General features: G+C 42.3%; 1 protein-coding gene across 1 annotated transcript in view; it reads right to left on the bottom strand.

The window, feature by feature from the left end:
• Positions 1 to 9,068: 9,068 nt before the first annotated feature.
• Nup58 (nucleoporin 58) overlaps positions 9,069 to 15,493 on the bottom strand; it is a 58,053-nt gene continuing 51,628 nt past the window's right edge. The window contains exon 15 of the mRNA XM_042685369.1: positions 9,069 to 9,392. Within this exon, the coding sequence (XP_042541303.1) occupies positions 9,310 to 9,392 (83 nt within the window). The 3' untranslated portion in view covers positions 9,069 to 9,309. The remainder of the gene's footprint in view (positions 9,393 to 15,493) is intronic.

Genomic DNA, 15,493 nt, shown 5'->3' with positions numbered 1-15,493 from the left:
TTGTCTGGGCTACCATAGCCTGACCAGGGGCTCACCCTGATTTCCTGCAGCCCCATCACAAAACAGGGTTATGGCATTATATGGTAGATCTACTTAAAAGGCCAAATTTGGAGTCTTTATTGGAGCACTAATGGGCAACAAGGTGTCTCCAGTCCCAAAGCCGTATTGTCCTGAATACAACTGACACACAGCTTATATACCCAAAAATCACACAAGGTGCATGGAATTAATCTTAACCAAGTAGAAAGCAAATCAGATGTGAACACAATCAAAGTAAATAAAAAACCAGTGAACACTCAAATATAAAAAGGTGTTAAGTATAAGCCAAAACAAATCAAATGTGGACACAATCAAAGGAAATCAAGAACCAATCATCCAAGGAGAGTAAGACTTTTCTGGAGCCACTAAGTCAAAACACATCTGCAAGTCAAAGAGTGTTTTCCAACATCAAGGTCCATTGTTCAAACCCAGTCTCCTTACTTCAGTGGCTTCTATTTCCATGTTTCTAATCCAATAACCAAAACTAGCCTGACAACTTTGTCGAAAGGCTAATGTAGTTCACTTGACACATCTTGAAGATCACAGCATAGATTTCAGAGAGCAATAGGCCAATATTTCATTTGAACTTGCATGATCTCCATGGTTCATTTCTTCAATCTGACTACCTTCTGAGACATTTGGAGAAATTAGCCTAACACTGTTCACAGAATGAAGACTTCAATCCTATCTTTGAGGTCCTCAAGGAAGTCATGGGTACAAACACCAAATCAAGCCATGATCGGTGTTTGTTATTAGGCTTAGACTGAATGCCTTTGTGGATCACCTAGTAACTTTGGCTTAAATTTGAGAACAGATCCTTTCCCCATTGCCAGGGGGAGCCTGGGCTGGAACCAAGGGAGATGAGCATGCCTGCCAGAAGGAAGAGGAGATGCAAAATTCAGAATAACAGGGAGTGTGAGAGCACATTTTTACCTCCATTTTTATGAAAGCAAGAAGGGGTGTGTGTGTGTGTGTGTGTGTGTGTGTGTGTGTGTGTTCTAGTACTGAGGCCTAAACTCAAGGTCTCATGCTCTTAGTTTTTTTGTTTTTGTTGGTCATGAGGCCTGACCTCTGGGCCTGGGTGCTGTCCCTCAGCTCTTCAGCTCAGTGCTAGCACCCTACCACTTGAGCCACAGTGCCCCTCCCAGCTTTTTCTGCTAATGTGGTGCTGAGGAATCGAACACAGGGCCTCCTGCATGCAAGGCAAGCGCTCTACCACTGAGCCACCTTCCCAGCCCTCTCAGTTTTTTATATGCAAACCTGGTGCTTTACCATTTGGGCCACACCTCTACTTCTGGTTTTTGTGTGGTTAATGGGGATAAGAGTCTCACTACACTATAGCCGTAGATCTAACTTTTGGCTGCTTAATTGGAGATAAGAGTCTCAGATACTGGGGCTGGGAAGGTGGCTCAGTGGTAGAGCACTTGCCTTGCATGCTCGAGGCCCTGGGTTTGATTCCTCAGCACCACATAAGAAAAAAGCCAGAAGTGGCGCTGTGGCTTAAGTGGTAGAGTGCTAGCCTTGAGCTGAAGTGCTGAGGGACAGTGCCCAGGCCCAGAGTTCAGGCCCCATGACCAGCCCCTCCCCCCAAGAAAAGAGAGAGAGTCTCTGTATTCTGCCCAGGCTGAAGATCCTCAGAGCTCAGCCTCCTGTGTAGCTAGGATTACAGGTGTGAGCCACCAACCATGGGTCAATATGATTCCATTTTAATGAAGTTTAAGATGAAGCAGAAAACTGGGGGGGGGGGTCCCCCGTGGGGGGGAGGGGAAGATGGGGAAGGGATGGGAAGGGGAAACAAAGGAGGAGGCAACAATGCTTGATAAGAAATGTACTCATTACCTTGCCCCTGTAATTATAACCCCTCTGTACGGTATTTTCACAATTAAAAATAAATACTACAGGAAAAAAAAAGATGAAGCAGAACAAACTGTAGGAGTCAGAACTCAAGGGAACTTTCAAGGGTTATAGAAAGGTTTGGGTTTTGCATTTACTAGGAAGGAAATATATGTTTAGACCATTAATATGGTACTGAAAGTTTGGCTTAAGTGTAGAGTACTTGCCTATAGCAAGCATATGGTACTGAGTTCAAATCTCAGTAGTACCAATTTTTTTTTAATTTTAGAAAGACTATCAGACTGTATAATCATGATCTATGAATTTTGCTTTAAGCTGCATCTTGAGCTTTGAAATAGTGAAAAAGAGCCCGGGCACCAGTGGCTCCCCACTGTAATCCTAGCTACTCAGGAGACTGAGATCTGAGGATCATGGTTCAAAGCCAGCCTGGGTAGGAACGTCTGTGAGACTCTTATCTCCAATTAACCACCAGAAAACCAGAAGTGTCACTGTGGCTCAAGTGGTAGAGTGCTCACCTTGAGCTGAAAAGCTGAAGTGGACAGTGCCCAGGCCAAGTTCAAGCCCCACGGCTGACTATATATATCTGTATACTGAAAAAAGAAATTAAACTTAAGATGAACTCATAATAATGTTATTAATATTATGAAATAATTGGAAAAGAAGTCCAATGGACAAAAGAATAAGCAAGTGATTTAAGATTCCTCCCAGCACACAGGAAAGGAATGTGGAACAGTTTTTTTTTTCTTTTATTGATTTGGCTTGAAGCTAATAGCTCAACTGTCACCTATCTCTTTCCTGCCCTCATTATCCCACCTGTAGTTTAGTTCAGAATTATTCTCTTGGTATTTTGGAGGGTGGGGGGGTGGGGAAGCTCTGAGTATCCTTACCCTAATGGAATAACCCTATAATCTCAGCATTTGAGAGCCTAGGGTAGGAAGATGGAAAATTTGGGGCCATCATGAGCTACTTAGGAGGTCCTGTCTCAGAAAACCAAGGGCTGGAGATGTAGCTCAGTAAGAGAGTTCTTGCCTATCATGGACAAGGCTCTGAGTAGAGAAGGAAGAGGAGGAAGAGATGAAGAGGAGAACGAAGAAAAGGAGGAAGAAGAGAAAGAAAGTGGGAAGGAAAATGAGATGAGGAGGAGAAAGGGGAGAAATATGAGGAAGAGAAGCAAGAAGAGGAGATGAAGGGGAGGAGAAGGTGGAAAAGGAGGAGGAGTGAGGAAGTGGGGAAAGAAAAGGAACAGGAAGAGAAGAAAGTGAGCAGGAAGAGGAAGAGGAGCGAAGGAGAAAGATGAGAAAGAAGAAGAGAAGGAAGAAGAAGAAAAGATGAGGAAAAGGAGTAGGAGTTGAGGAGATGAAGAGGAGGAAGAGAAGAAGAGGAGGAGGTGGAAAAACAGGAGGAGATGCAGAAAGGGAAAAAGAGGAACAGGAGAAGTTGTGCAGGAAGGAGAAAAGAGAAAGAAAGATATGAGGAGGGAAAGGAGGAGTAGGAGTTGAGAAGGAAGAGGAAGAGATATTATGAAAAGTATCAAGGCTTTGTTTGAATCTTCCTCCTCACCCCACTGAAGGTAGTGGTACACACAAAGTGGAAGCACTGCTCTTGGCAATCTGGCTGGCTCCTGAAGGCTGGAACTTCCTACATAAGCACCACAAGAAAGCAGTATTTTTAGTTTCAGCCTGATTATTAGGCTTGCTATTTGCTTCATCATTCCTGGTGCACTAAAAATACGTTCATTGGATGCCCCATGTGACATTACTGGTCACCATCTTTCCTTCCCCCTATTTTAGATATTCTTGCTCTGAGGTTTAAGAGGAACAGCAAAGGGAGATGAATATTTTAAACAAGACCAATCCTGAATTATTTAACAACCCAAATGCTATCTGTTCCATCTTGGCAGAGTCACAGAAGTGCACTCAGGACAGAAGTGCACCATAACTGCTCAGCCAGGAAGTGAGTGTAAATGCTGACAGGATTTCCACCCCCCCCCCCACACACACACACCCCTCACCTGGGGTATGTCCTGCCAGGTTGCAGGCCACTCAAGAACTGTCCTGGGTTCCCAGAGGCCCAGAAGCATCTTTTTACTACAATACAGCTCAGCTTTCTCCCTCAATCTTCTGTGACTTTACAGCAGCCTCCCTTGGACAGTAATTTGAATATTTGCCAGTTATGAGTCTATTTGTGTCTCCTCGCTAAGGGATGATACCAATATACACCATTTCATTTGTAATGGAACTTTGAAAAGCAAGTCTATGCAATATGCCTACCTCAGATGATGGATAGAGAAGGAGCTGCCCATTTTATGAATGAAAAGTAGTGACTAAATGCTGAGGATCCAATAGATATCCAGATTAACATGCCAGGCTCTGGTGCTTCAAGCCTTAGTCCTACCTATCTCAGGGGGCTAAGATCTTAAGATCTCGGTTCACAGCCAGCCTAGGCAGGAAAGTCCATGAGAGCTACCACTTCCAGAAAACTGGAAGTGGTGCTATGGCTCAAAATGGTAGAGCACTAACCTTGAATAAAAATAGCTCAAGGACAGCACCTAAGCACTGAGTTCAAGCCCCACAACCGACAAAAAATAAAGTCAGAAGTAGCTCAAGTAGTAGAGAGACAGCCAGAGTGAAAACTCCAAATGAGATCATGAGGCAATGAGTTCAATCCCCAGTACTGGCACAAAACACAAACAAAAGAGATTAACAGAGACTTATGTGCTCCCTGTGGGCAGAAAGCCAAGTCAGGGAAGGCAAGCCCCAGGATCTTCTATGGTGTAGGGTTAAACAGTCTTCTCAGGAGACTACCACTATCTTCAGTTCTTCTGTACTGTACCCCAGAATCGCACTGCTGGGACACAAAGTGGCCACGGACTAATCAGCAGCTGAGCCTACATGGACAGGAAGCAGAACACCAAGGATCAGAAAGGATGTTGGAAAGCAGAGCCCAGCAAAGATGGAAGGCTTCATGGTCAGGCTAACAAATTCCTGTCCCAGTTTTTTTTTTTTTGTCCAGTCGTGGGGGCTGAACTCTGGGCCTGGGCGCTGTCCCTCAGCTCTTCAGCTCAAGGCTAGTGCTCTACCACTTGAGCCACAGCACCACTTCTGGTTGTTTTTGCTTATGTGGTGCTAGGGAATCAAACCCAGGGCCTCAGGCATGCAAGGCAAGCACTCTACCACTGAGCCACCTTCCCAGCCCCGTAATCCAGAAATCTTAAAGGCAAAGATTATAAGGAATTTGTTAAGGGCTGGGAAGGTGGCTCAGTGGTAGAGCGCTTGCCTTGCATGCCTGAGGCCCTGGGTTCGATTCCTCAGCACCACATAAGCAAAAAGAAAAAAGCCGGAAGTGGCGCTGTGGCTCAAGTGGTAGAGCACTAGCCTTGAGCTGATAGAGCTGAGGGACAGCGCCCAGGCCCAGAGTTCAGGCCCCATAACCGGACCCAAAAAAAAAAGATTTCTGGATTACATACAGTTTAGGAATCTTTCTTTTCTTCCCCTCCTACCCTTTCTCCTCCTCATTTTTTTCTTTCTTCTCCTCTTTTTCCTCCTCTTTCTTCAGAACATTAGGATGAAAATCAGGGCACTGACCATCATAGGCAAGGGCTCTATCCTCAGCTCTTGTTTTGGTGCTAGTACTGGGGTATGAATCCAGGACCTGGGCACTTGAACTTTTTTGCTGAAGGCCGGTGCCCTACGACTTGAGCTACAGCTCCATTTCCAGTTTTTGGTGGCTAACTGGAGATGGGTCTCAGCCTGGGCAGGCTGATTTTGAACAATGATCAGATCTCAGCCTTCTGTGTAGCTAGGATTACAGGCTTTTTTCAACTCTTGCCCTGTTTTCATACTGTCCTTCTTCTGATTTCTAGAATGTATTGTTTTATAATTATATTCCAAATGTTATACTTGTCCCTTGATGATGATCCATATTCTCTCAAGTTGGCTGATTTATGTCTGCAAGTAAATTTTTCTTTTTTTGGGGGGGGGGGGGGAGGGGCGGTCGTGGGGCCTGAACTCTGGGCCTGGGCGCTGTCCCTCAGCTCTTCAGCTCAAGGCTAGCGCTCTACCACTTGAGCCACAGCGCCACTTCCGGCTTTTTTCTTTTTGCTTATTTGGTGCTGAGGAATTGAACCCAGGACCTCATGCATGCAAGGCAAGCGCTCTACCACTGAGCCACCTTCCCAGCCCTTCTGCAAGTAAATTTTTCAAGAGGAGTATTTCTTCAACTCAGTAGACATTTCCATGTTCCTAAAATAGAGCTACAGGCAGCTGTGTCCTCCTTACACACAATCTAACCACTGATTTTTATGGACCTTCTGTGTCAAGTTCTGTAGTTGATGACAATATTTTGTGTGTGTGTGTGTGTGTGTGTGTGTGTGTGTGTGTGTGTGTGTGTGTGCTGATCCTGGGGCTTGAACTCAGGGTCTGGGCTGTGTCCCTGAGCTTCTTTTGCTCAAGGCTAGCACTTGAGCCACAGTGCCACTTCCATCTTTTTCTGAATAGTTTAGAGACAAGAAGTTTTCCTGGCGGGGCTAGTTTCAAACTACAATGCTCAGATTATGTCTCCTGTGTTGTTGTTGTGTTTGTTTGGTTTTTATTGCCCTGATCCAGACAGTGTAGCTGTTTCCTGGAGTTAAAATTGTGTTTGGACTTTGTTCTCCCACACCTACGAAATTCCTAGAATTTGGATCTGGTCTACATGTTGGTCCTCAGCTTTGGACTATTGGGAAGTGGCAGACTACTCGGAGAAAATTAAGTTACTGAGAATATGTATTGAAAGAGGACATTGAGATCCTAGCTCCTTCCCCGCTGTCTGAAGGTAAACAGAACTTCCTGGTTTCCCAGCTGTCTGAAGGTAAATAGGACTTCTTGGTTTCCCAGCTATCCTGGTTTCACAATAACGAACTTTGTTATCACAGGCCCAAAGGAAAAGGGCTAAGTGGACCAAAAGCTCTGAAACTATGAGCAAAGATAAGCTTTTCCGTTGTGCAAGTTGATTTATTTCAGGTATTTTGCCCAGTGACAGAAAGCTGAGTAATGGGGCTGGGAAGGTGGCTCAGTGGTAGAGCGCTTGCCTTGCATGCCTGAGGCCCTGGGTTCGATTCCTCAGCACCACATAAGCAAAAAGAAAAAAGCCGGAAGTGGCACTGTGGCTCAAGTGGTAGAGCGCTAGCCTTGAGCTGAAGAGCTGAGGGACAGCGCCCAGGCCCAGAGTTCAGGCCCCACGAGTGGACCCTCCCCCCCCAAAAAAAGAAAGCTGACTAATGTTATAACCTACTTCCCACACTAAACTCCCTCTTGTCAATTTTTCTGACTAGCCTATGATCTAGAATTTAAAAATGCTAATTCAATCCACTTTCCTTTTCAAATAGCTAAATGACATTTTGTCTGACAGTTGGGTTTTGTTTGTTTTTGGGGTGTTGGTTTTTTTTTTTCCATCATGGGGCTTGAACTTGAGGCCTAGGCACTGTTCCTGAGCTCTTTTGCTCAAGGCTAGCGCTCTATCACTTTGAACCACAGTGCCACTTTCAGTTTTCTAGTGGTTAACTGGAGAAAAGAATTTCACAGAGGGGCTGGGAAGGTGGCTCAGTGGTAGAGTGCTTGCCTTGCATGCATGAGGCCCTGGGTTCCATTCCTCAGCACCACAAAAGCAGAAAAAAAAAAGCCGGAAGTGGTGCTGTGGCTCAAGTGGTAGAGCACTAGCCTTGAGCTGAAGAGCTGAGGGACAGCACCCAGGCCCAGAGTTCAGGCCCCATGACTGGACCAAAAAAAAAAAAAAAAAAAGAATCTCACAGACTCCCCTGCCCAGGTTTGAACTATGATCATCAGACCTCAGTCCACCAGGTAGCTTAGACTACAGGCATGGGCTACCAACACCTGGACTAATATATTCTTTTCTTTGGAATCTGTAACATTTGCATCTTTTTTCAAGTCACACACACACACACACACACACACACACACACACACACACACACACACACACGTTTTCCTTTCTATTCCTGTATTCCTTTCTATTTCTGTATCTTATTTAGGGGGATCTTTCATCTAGAAAAACGAGATGCTGACATTTTAAACTAGGTGAGTGATGGGCTTTCTTTTGTGTTTCTCAAATTTTCACAATAGGCTTTTTCTGGCCCTAAATCACTATTACAAACTTTGTAGGTCACTCACAAAATGTATTCCCTTCAATCTGCAAAAGTTGCAGTCCTTTTCTCTCAAGGAGATTGAGAGGACAAATGAAACAGGACAGGTAATTGTTCTGAACTCTGTAGAAGAAATGTCATGGTGAGGCAGTCTAAGCGTATAGATGTCTTTTCTGTGTCCATTAAAGAATTAAAAGAAGCCAGTGCTCAACCCTGTAATCATAGCCACTCAGGAGGTTGAGAATTAAGTATCATGGTTCAAAGCCAGCCCAGGCTGGAAAAATCAATGAGATTTATCTCCAATCAACCACCAGAAAATCTGAAAGTGGCGCTGCAGCTCAAAGCACTAGCCTTGAGTGAAAAAGTTCAGCGACAGTGCTCAGGCCCTGAGTTCAAGCCCCAGGGCTGGCAGAAAAAAAAGAAGGAAGGAAGGAAGGAAGGAAGGGAGGGAGGGAGGGAGGGAGGGAGGAAGGAAGGGAGGGAGGGAGGGAAAGGGAGGGAGGGAAAGGGAGAGAGGGAAAGGGAGGGAAAGAAGGAGGGAGGAAAGGAGGGAAGAAGGAAGGGGGGGAAACCCTTTCTTGTTTCCAGATAAGATGACAATATGAAAAGTTAATGAAGCTTTACTGCTGCTCCTCAGATTAAGTGCTAATTTAGAGTTCTGTTCTCAAGTTACAAGGGATACTTATATAAATACTTGTCTATCATCCAGGCACCAGTGGCTCAGGCCTATAATCCTAGTTACTTACAAGGCTGAGATTTGAGGATCGCAGTTCAAAGCCAGACTGGGTAGGAGACTTTTCTCTGTGAGACTTTTATCGCCAATTAGCCTTCAAAAGTCCAGAGCTGTGGTTCAAGTGGTAGAGTGCCAGCCTTGAGTATAAAAACCTAGGGACAGTGACCAGGCCCTGAGTCCAAGCCCCAGTACTGGTATAAAAAATAAATGAATATATAAATACATAATGTAAATTAAAATAAAATAATAAAAGTACAAATATTAACTCACTATACTTGAGTTTTATTTCACATCAACTTTTCCTACTTCATCTGTGAATTTTCCATAGTCCATTATACAGAATAGATTAGTGGCTTACTTCCCAATTCTAGCCCTAATTCCCAATTCTAGTAATATGATGTATTAGATTTTTCAAAACATCAAAGTCAAGCATCTTGACCACAGGAACTCTTTAAGTCTTATGTGCACTTCTTAAATAATAGGAAACACAAAATGAATGCTAGAAGTTCCTTGCTAAGTAGATACTTGTTGATTCATTGACTGCTCAGAATTGGATTTTTCTTCCTAGTTCATTGGTTTCTGTAACACTAGGCTTTCGAAATCCAGTTAAAATGTGTGATTTGGAGCCTGAGAGAAAAAGAAAAATAGTTTAGACTGTATTCCGACCACACTAACAGTTAATTCTTACTGTATGCTTACTTTCTGCATAAGGCACACATTTAAAGAACTTTTAATATGACATTAGCTCATTTGTTTGATTATTAACCTAGCTGATGATTATCATCTCCATTTACTATTTATGTGCAAGATGTTATAAACTGACTAATGTCAAACACCTGTCAAATGGAAAGGCTGAGATTTTCACTCTAGCATAGTTCCAAGACAAGTAAATTAAGGCCAGTAGGATGGGGGGGGGGGGGGTGTGTTACTGAATTAATTCTTATTGCACTGATTATCCAATTAAGTTAATAATAAATATATTAATATTTATAGAATCTAATTCTACAATCTAACTATTGATGATACAAAAACAAACCCAAGAATAAAACTAGACAAAGCTCTGGGGATTACAGTGTAAGGAGGGAGACAAATGTACCATCAAATACTAGAAAATACAGTGTGGCAAGTCTGCATGGTAAGGTCCAAAGTCTAGTCAAAGTACAAGGGGTGCAGACTGACTTTGCTGGAGGAGATAGAGGATGAAGGAAGATGGTAGCAAGAGGGAACCAATTTGTTTCAGGTGAAAGTTTCACCCGAGGTGTGAATAAAGCTATACAATGGTATGAAAAAGCACAGTGTTCTGAGATGGCCTTGGGAGAAGGAGTTGACAAAAGAGGTAGAGGATGATCTGTTCACATTTTGAAAAGGTAATTGTAAGAACCCCGATGAAGTTGGATGTCAGTGACTCATTCCTGTAATCCTAGCTACTCACACAGTTGAGATCTCAGGATTGAGACGCTTATCTCTGGTTAAGCACCCAAAATGCCAGAAGTGGAGCTGTGGCTCAAGTGGTAGAGTACTAACCTTGAGCGAAAAAGCTCAGAGACAATGCCCAGGCCCTGAGTTCAAGCCCCACATCTGACACAAAACAAACAAACAAAACTCTGATGAGGAAGCAGAGTGTAGACCACAAAAGCAAGAACTCCAGGTTGAATGCATGTAAAGGACTGAAGAAGCAAATTAAGCTAAGTGTTGGTGACTCACACCTGTAAACCTAGTTACTCAGGAGACTGACATCTGAGGATAAAGGTTCGAGGCCAACCAGGGCAGGAAAGTCTATGAGCCACTTATTTCCAATTAACCACGAAAAGAACTAAAGTAGGGCTGTGGCTTAAGTGGTAGAAAACCAGTTTTGAGTGGAAAAGCTTAGGAACAACTCCCAGGCCCTAAGTTCAAGCCCCAATACAGGCACTGCTCCCCCAATTCCTGCAAAAAAAAAAAAAAAGAAGAAGCAAATTAAACATCTACAACTTAGTTCTCTTTCAAGTACATAAACTATATGTGACTGTAGGATCATGGTTAGTATGATTTAAAGCAGAACTCCCTGACAGAGAAAAATACAAAACAAACCACTTATGTAATGTCAATTTTTAGGGGTGAGAGGAATGACTCAGCTGGTAGGGTTACTGCCAATGAGCAAAAGCATCAGATACCAAGTTTGAGTCCCAGTCTCAGATATAATAATAATAATGTGAAATTTTATGCTAACAACATTAAGAAACTTGAGAGGAATAACTCAGTTGTTAGAGTGCTTACTTAGTATGCACAAGCCCTAGCTTTGTTCACCCCTTCAGTAACACACACATCCCTAACCATATTACAATAAAGGAAGTGTGAACTTGAATATTATAATAAATTTTATCTAACTCAATTATTTCACCAAGACATCAGTATAAAATATGATCAAACCAATTTGCACTACTCATTCCCTACTTTATTGAAACCCAGTATGAATATGTGCCTAAATAATTCTCAATTTGCCTGCCAAGTTTTCTTTTTGGAAAATACTTGGTTTGCATTTATATTTCATAAAATTATCATTGAAAATGGAGTTCCTGTACTTAAAATGTTTCAAATACACTTAAGTTAAATGTGGCTCACTATTTGAAGTAGTCAGGCTTTAAATCTGGATGAAAGTTACAAGTTCAATCCACAACTGTATTTGCCATATCTCAAGGGCTCTCAGTCTTGTTCCTGATGGCCAGGATTTTGGAGACTGTACTACTTGTCAACCAAGGAAGAATTACTTGCCAAACTCCTAGTTAGCTTACAATTGCTGTCCCACTAATCCTCTCAGAAAGCAGAGGATTTTAAAAGTAGATAATCACTACTTTTAAACCAATGCAAATAAAATAGTATAGACAGTACAGAGAAATAGAAATGAAAAAAATTCCTCTTGTATCCAGAAATGAGCACATTTATTGTTTGGAGCTAAGATGTTGAAAAGAATCTAGTCTATAGGTCATTTTTTTTTTTGTTCAACTAATACAGATTTAAACAGTGATGTGAAAAAATCATTCTTATTAACAAACCTATTTTTAAAAACAAGCCCTACCTTTTTTATGTTATAAAATATGGTTCCCATCTTGAAATATTTAGATCTCTTAAAAAATCTACAAAGCATTTGAAAATGATGGCTACAACTTTTTACATGCTAGTGTGTGTGTGTGTGTGTGTGTGTGTGTGTGTGTGTGTGTGTGACGATCCTGGGGCTTGAACTCAGGGTCTGGGTGCTGTCTGAGTTTTGATGCTCAAGGCTAACATTCTACCACTTGAGCCACAGTTCCACTTATGGCTTTTTTTGGTGCTTATTTGGAGATAAGAGTCTCACAGACTTTGTTGCCCCAGCCCTGGTGTTACACACTTTTTTGTGTGTGCTGATACCCAAGCTTGAACTCAGAGCTGGTGCATTGTCGCTTAGCTTTTTTGCTCAAGACTTGTAGCTTTTTGCTGGTTAAATGAAGAAAAGAGAGTTACAGACTTTCTTACCAAGACTAGCCCTGAACTGTGATAATTAGAGCTTGGCCTCCTGACTAGCTAGGGTTACAGGTGTAACCCACCAGTGCCCATTGGTTACACACATCTTTTAAGCATGTATCAGAGTTAACAAAGAACAGTCATTTGTTGGACCCAAAGGTGAAGTGGAAGTGTGTGGAAGGCGGAGAACTGGGACTGGTGATTGCCAATCATTAAATATTTAGAGGTTTCAACCACGTTCTAGGAAACAAGCAAGATCCAGGTACTTGTGCCCCTGTATTGTACTAAACACCTCCCAGTAAATTATCCCCTCCTGCTTTACCCATGGCTTAAGTAAATTACAAATCCTGGCCTTACTGTGTGACAAGATTCTGGCCAATACGATGTGAGCAGAAGTATGCAACTTCAGGATATCTCTTGAAAGGAGGTGCCAGACAGATGCCAGTGGCTCATGCTTATAATCCTAGCTACTGAGGCTGAGATATGAGGATCCTTGTTTGAAGCCAGTGAGGTCAGGGAAGCTCATGAGACTCTTCCATTAACTTCCAAAAAGCCAGAACCGGAGCTGTGGCTCAAGTGGTAAAGCACTAGTCTTGACCATTAACTTCCAAAAAGCCAGAACCGGAGCTGTGGCTCAAGTGGTAAAGCACTAGTCTTGAGCAAAATAGCTCAGGGGCAGCACCCAGGCTCTGAGTACAAGCCCCAGGATGGAGACACACACACACACACACACACACACACACACACACACACACACACACACACACACACACACACACACACACACACGAAAGGAGATGTTCTCTTCACCCCCCTTCTTTCTGTAATCTGGAAATATATACTCCACTATTCAAAGATTATGACTCAGATTGGTAGAGTGACTTTCAGGAGTCTGGACCTCTGACTCCATTGAGCTTCACTGACTTTGAACTGCCCCTTTGACTACTGTATGAAGGAACAAATGATCCTGCTTAAGCCATGGGCATTTGAATCTGTCAAGAAAGCAGCTTTGCATCTTAATTTGACACATGGTAAAAATAAAGAATCCCCTAACAAAGGCCCACAACAGGAGGTAAGCAAATTATGATTAGTTTAGGTTTAGCAGATCATATGACCTGTCCTTACTTAACTCTACCATTAGAGTACAGAAGTATAGTAGATAGAAACCAACAGAATGGCTGTGTTCCAATAACTTTATTTACAAAAACAGGCAGTGAGCTGCATTCGGCCTATAAGCCATAATAGGGATCTGCCAACACCTTGTCAACATCATTACCGAAGAAAATACTGCTTCACAAAAGAATACTTGCCTCTCATGTGACTCTGAAAGGAAAACTATGCTGAGACTCCTTTACTCTGTGTGTGTGTGTTGGTGCACGCACATGTGTTACCAGTACTGGGTCTTGAACTCAAGACATTGTGTTATTGCCTGGCTTTTTCACTCAAAGCTGGTGTAATACTACTTGAGCCACAGTTCCACCTTTAGCTTTTTGGTGGATAATTAGAGCTTAAAGGTCTCATGCAGGACTCGGAATATGCCTTAGTGGCAGAGTACTTGTCTAGCAAGCATGAAGCCCTGGGTTCGATTTTTCAGTACACATAAACAAAAAAAGCCTCAAGTGGCACTGTGGCTTGAGTGGTAGAGTGCTAGCATTGAGCAAAAGAAGCTCAGAGACAGTGCCCAGGTCCTGAGTTCAAGCCCCAGCACTAGCACACACAAGAAAGGTCTCATGGATGTCTGCTAGGCTGGCTTTGAACCTCAATCCTCAGGTCTCAGCCCCTGAGGAACTGTGATTACACGTCTGAGACACCAGCTCCTGGCTGATTCAAAAGGAACTGCGGAACGAATCCACACTACATGTGCCTCCAAAAAGCCCTTAGGAAGAACGTATCTTTAGCTCCACAGAATTTCCATTGTAGATGTTTACAAACAGTAATTACAAAATATTCAAGAGGACAAACAACTCATCCTGAACAAATGTCAGCAAAAATACAAATGAAAGCCAACAAAATCAGAACCTCTATCATTTTGAATATTGGAATTAGCAATGACAAATAAGTGTCAAATGGGCTTAAAGATAAACAGTGTGATAAACAAAAAGTGGCAGGAACTTTTGAAAGGACCAATTAGAACTTCTAGCTGAGGGCTGGTGGCTCACACACATGTAATCCTAGCTACTTACGTGTCGGAGATCTGAGGATTATAGTACAAAGCCAACTTGGACAAATTGAGACTCTTCAACTAAATAGCAAAAAGCCAGAAATGGTGTAACACCAGCCTTGAGAAAAAAGGCTAAGGGATAGTACCTAGGCTCTGAGTTCAAGCCCCAGTACTGGGTCAAAAACGAAAACTTCTAAAAATGAAAAAGAATTTAAAATTTAACATTCAATGCATTAGCATCATTAAAAATTTCAGAAGATGACCTCAAGCAACAAAGACAAGACTAACAAAATTGGACAGTAGAAGTGAATTATTTGGCAGATGGATTAAACTATTAACCCTGGGCTTTTTCAAACTACTTTTATCTCTGGCAGTAGGAGCAAAAATGTGGAGAGACTAGTCTTTTCAAAATGGAGAGGGAGGAAATAGCTGCCTTTCTGGCAAACCTTATAGCAACAGTTGAGTCTTTATGTCTCTATGGAGGTGGAAAAGAGTAATAGTTGTTGGTGGGGGTGGGTGCCAGCAGAAGGGGATTGAGCTGGGCAAGAATGGAGGTGGAACACTGTCAAAACAGAGTATTTGTTCAAATGGTTATCAAGTGGTACAGAACTAGCCTTAAGTGAAACCTGTTGAGGTTGAGGAATACAAATGTAAACATGTGGAGCTGTAACAATGATATCTCCTTCTGTATAATGAACATAAGCCAAACAAAAATAGCAGCCTTCTAAAAATTAACTTTACCTTTGCCTTCTTTAAATTAACTCTGAATTTAAAAAGGGAAATATAGCCTACTTTCAAAAGATTAATAAATTTACTAGACTATCAATTTGGGGACAAAAATTGTATCAAAATACATCTATATATTATAAAATAGGGACAATTTTCAATTACATAATTTAAATATGTATATATATACACAACAATGTTGGGAAAAATATAAATCTAGCATAATATCCAAATCATTTTTTTTCATCTTTAGTTTTTGAAGCATGGTCTCCAAGCCAGGACTGGCCTAGAACTCGAGATCCTCCTTCCTCTATCTCCTATGTGCCAGATTACAGACCCACCATGTGTACAACCAAACCTGAAC

This window comes from Dipodomys spectabilis, unplaced genomic scaffold (genome assembly GCF_019054845.1).
Source record: "Dipodomys spectabilis isolate Male_0828 unplaced genomic scaffold, ASM1905484v1 ptg000095l, whole genome shotgun sequence".
Classification (NCBI taxonomy): Eukaryota; Metazoa; Chordata; class Mammalia; order Rodentia; family Heteromyidae; genus Dipodomys; species Dipodomys spectabilis.
The sequence above is the reverse complement of the archived record's forward strand: the minus strand, read 5'-3'. Positions and strand labels throughout refer to the sequence as shown.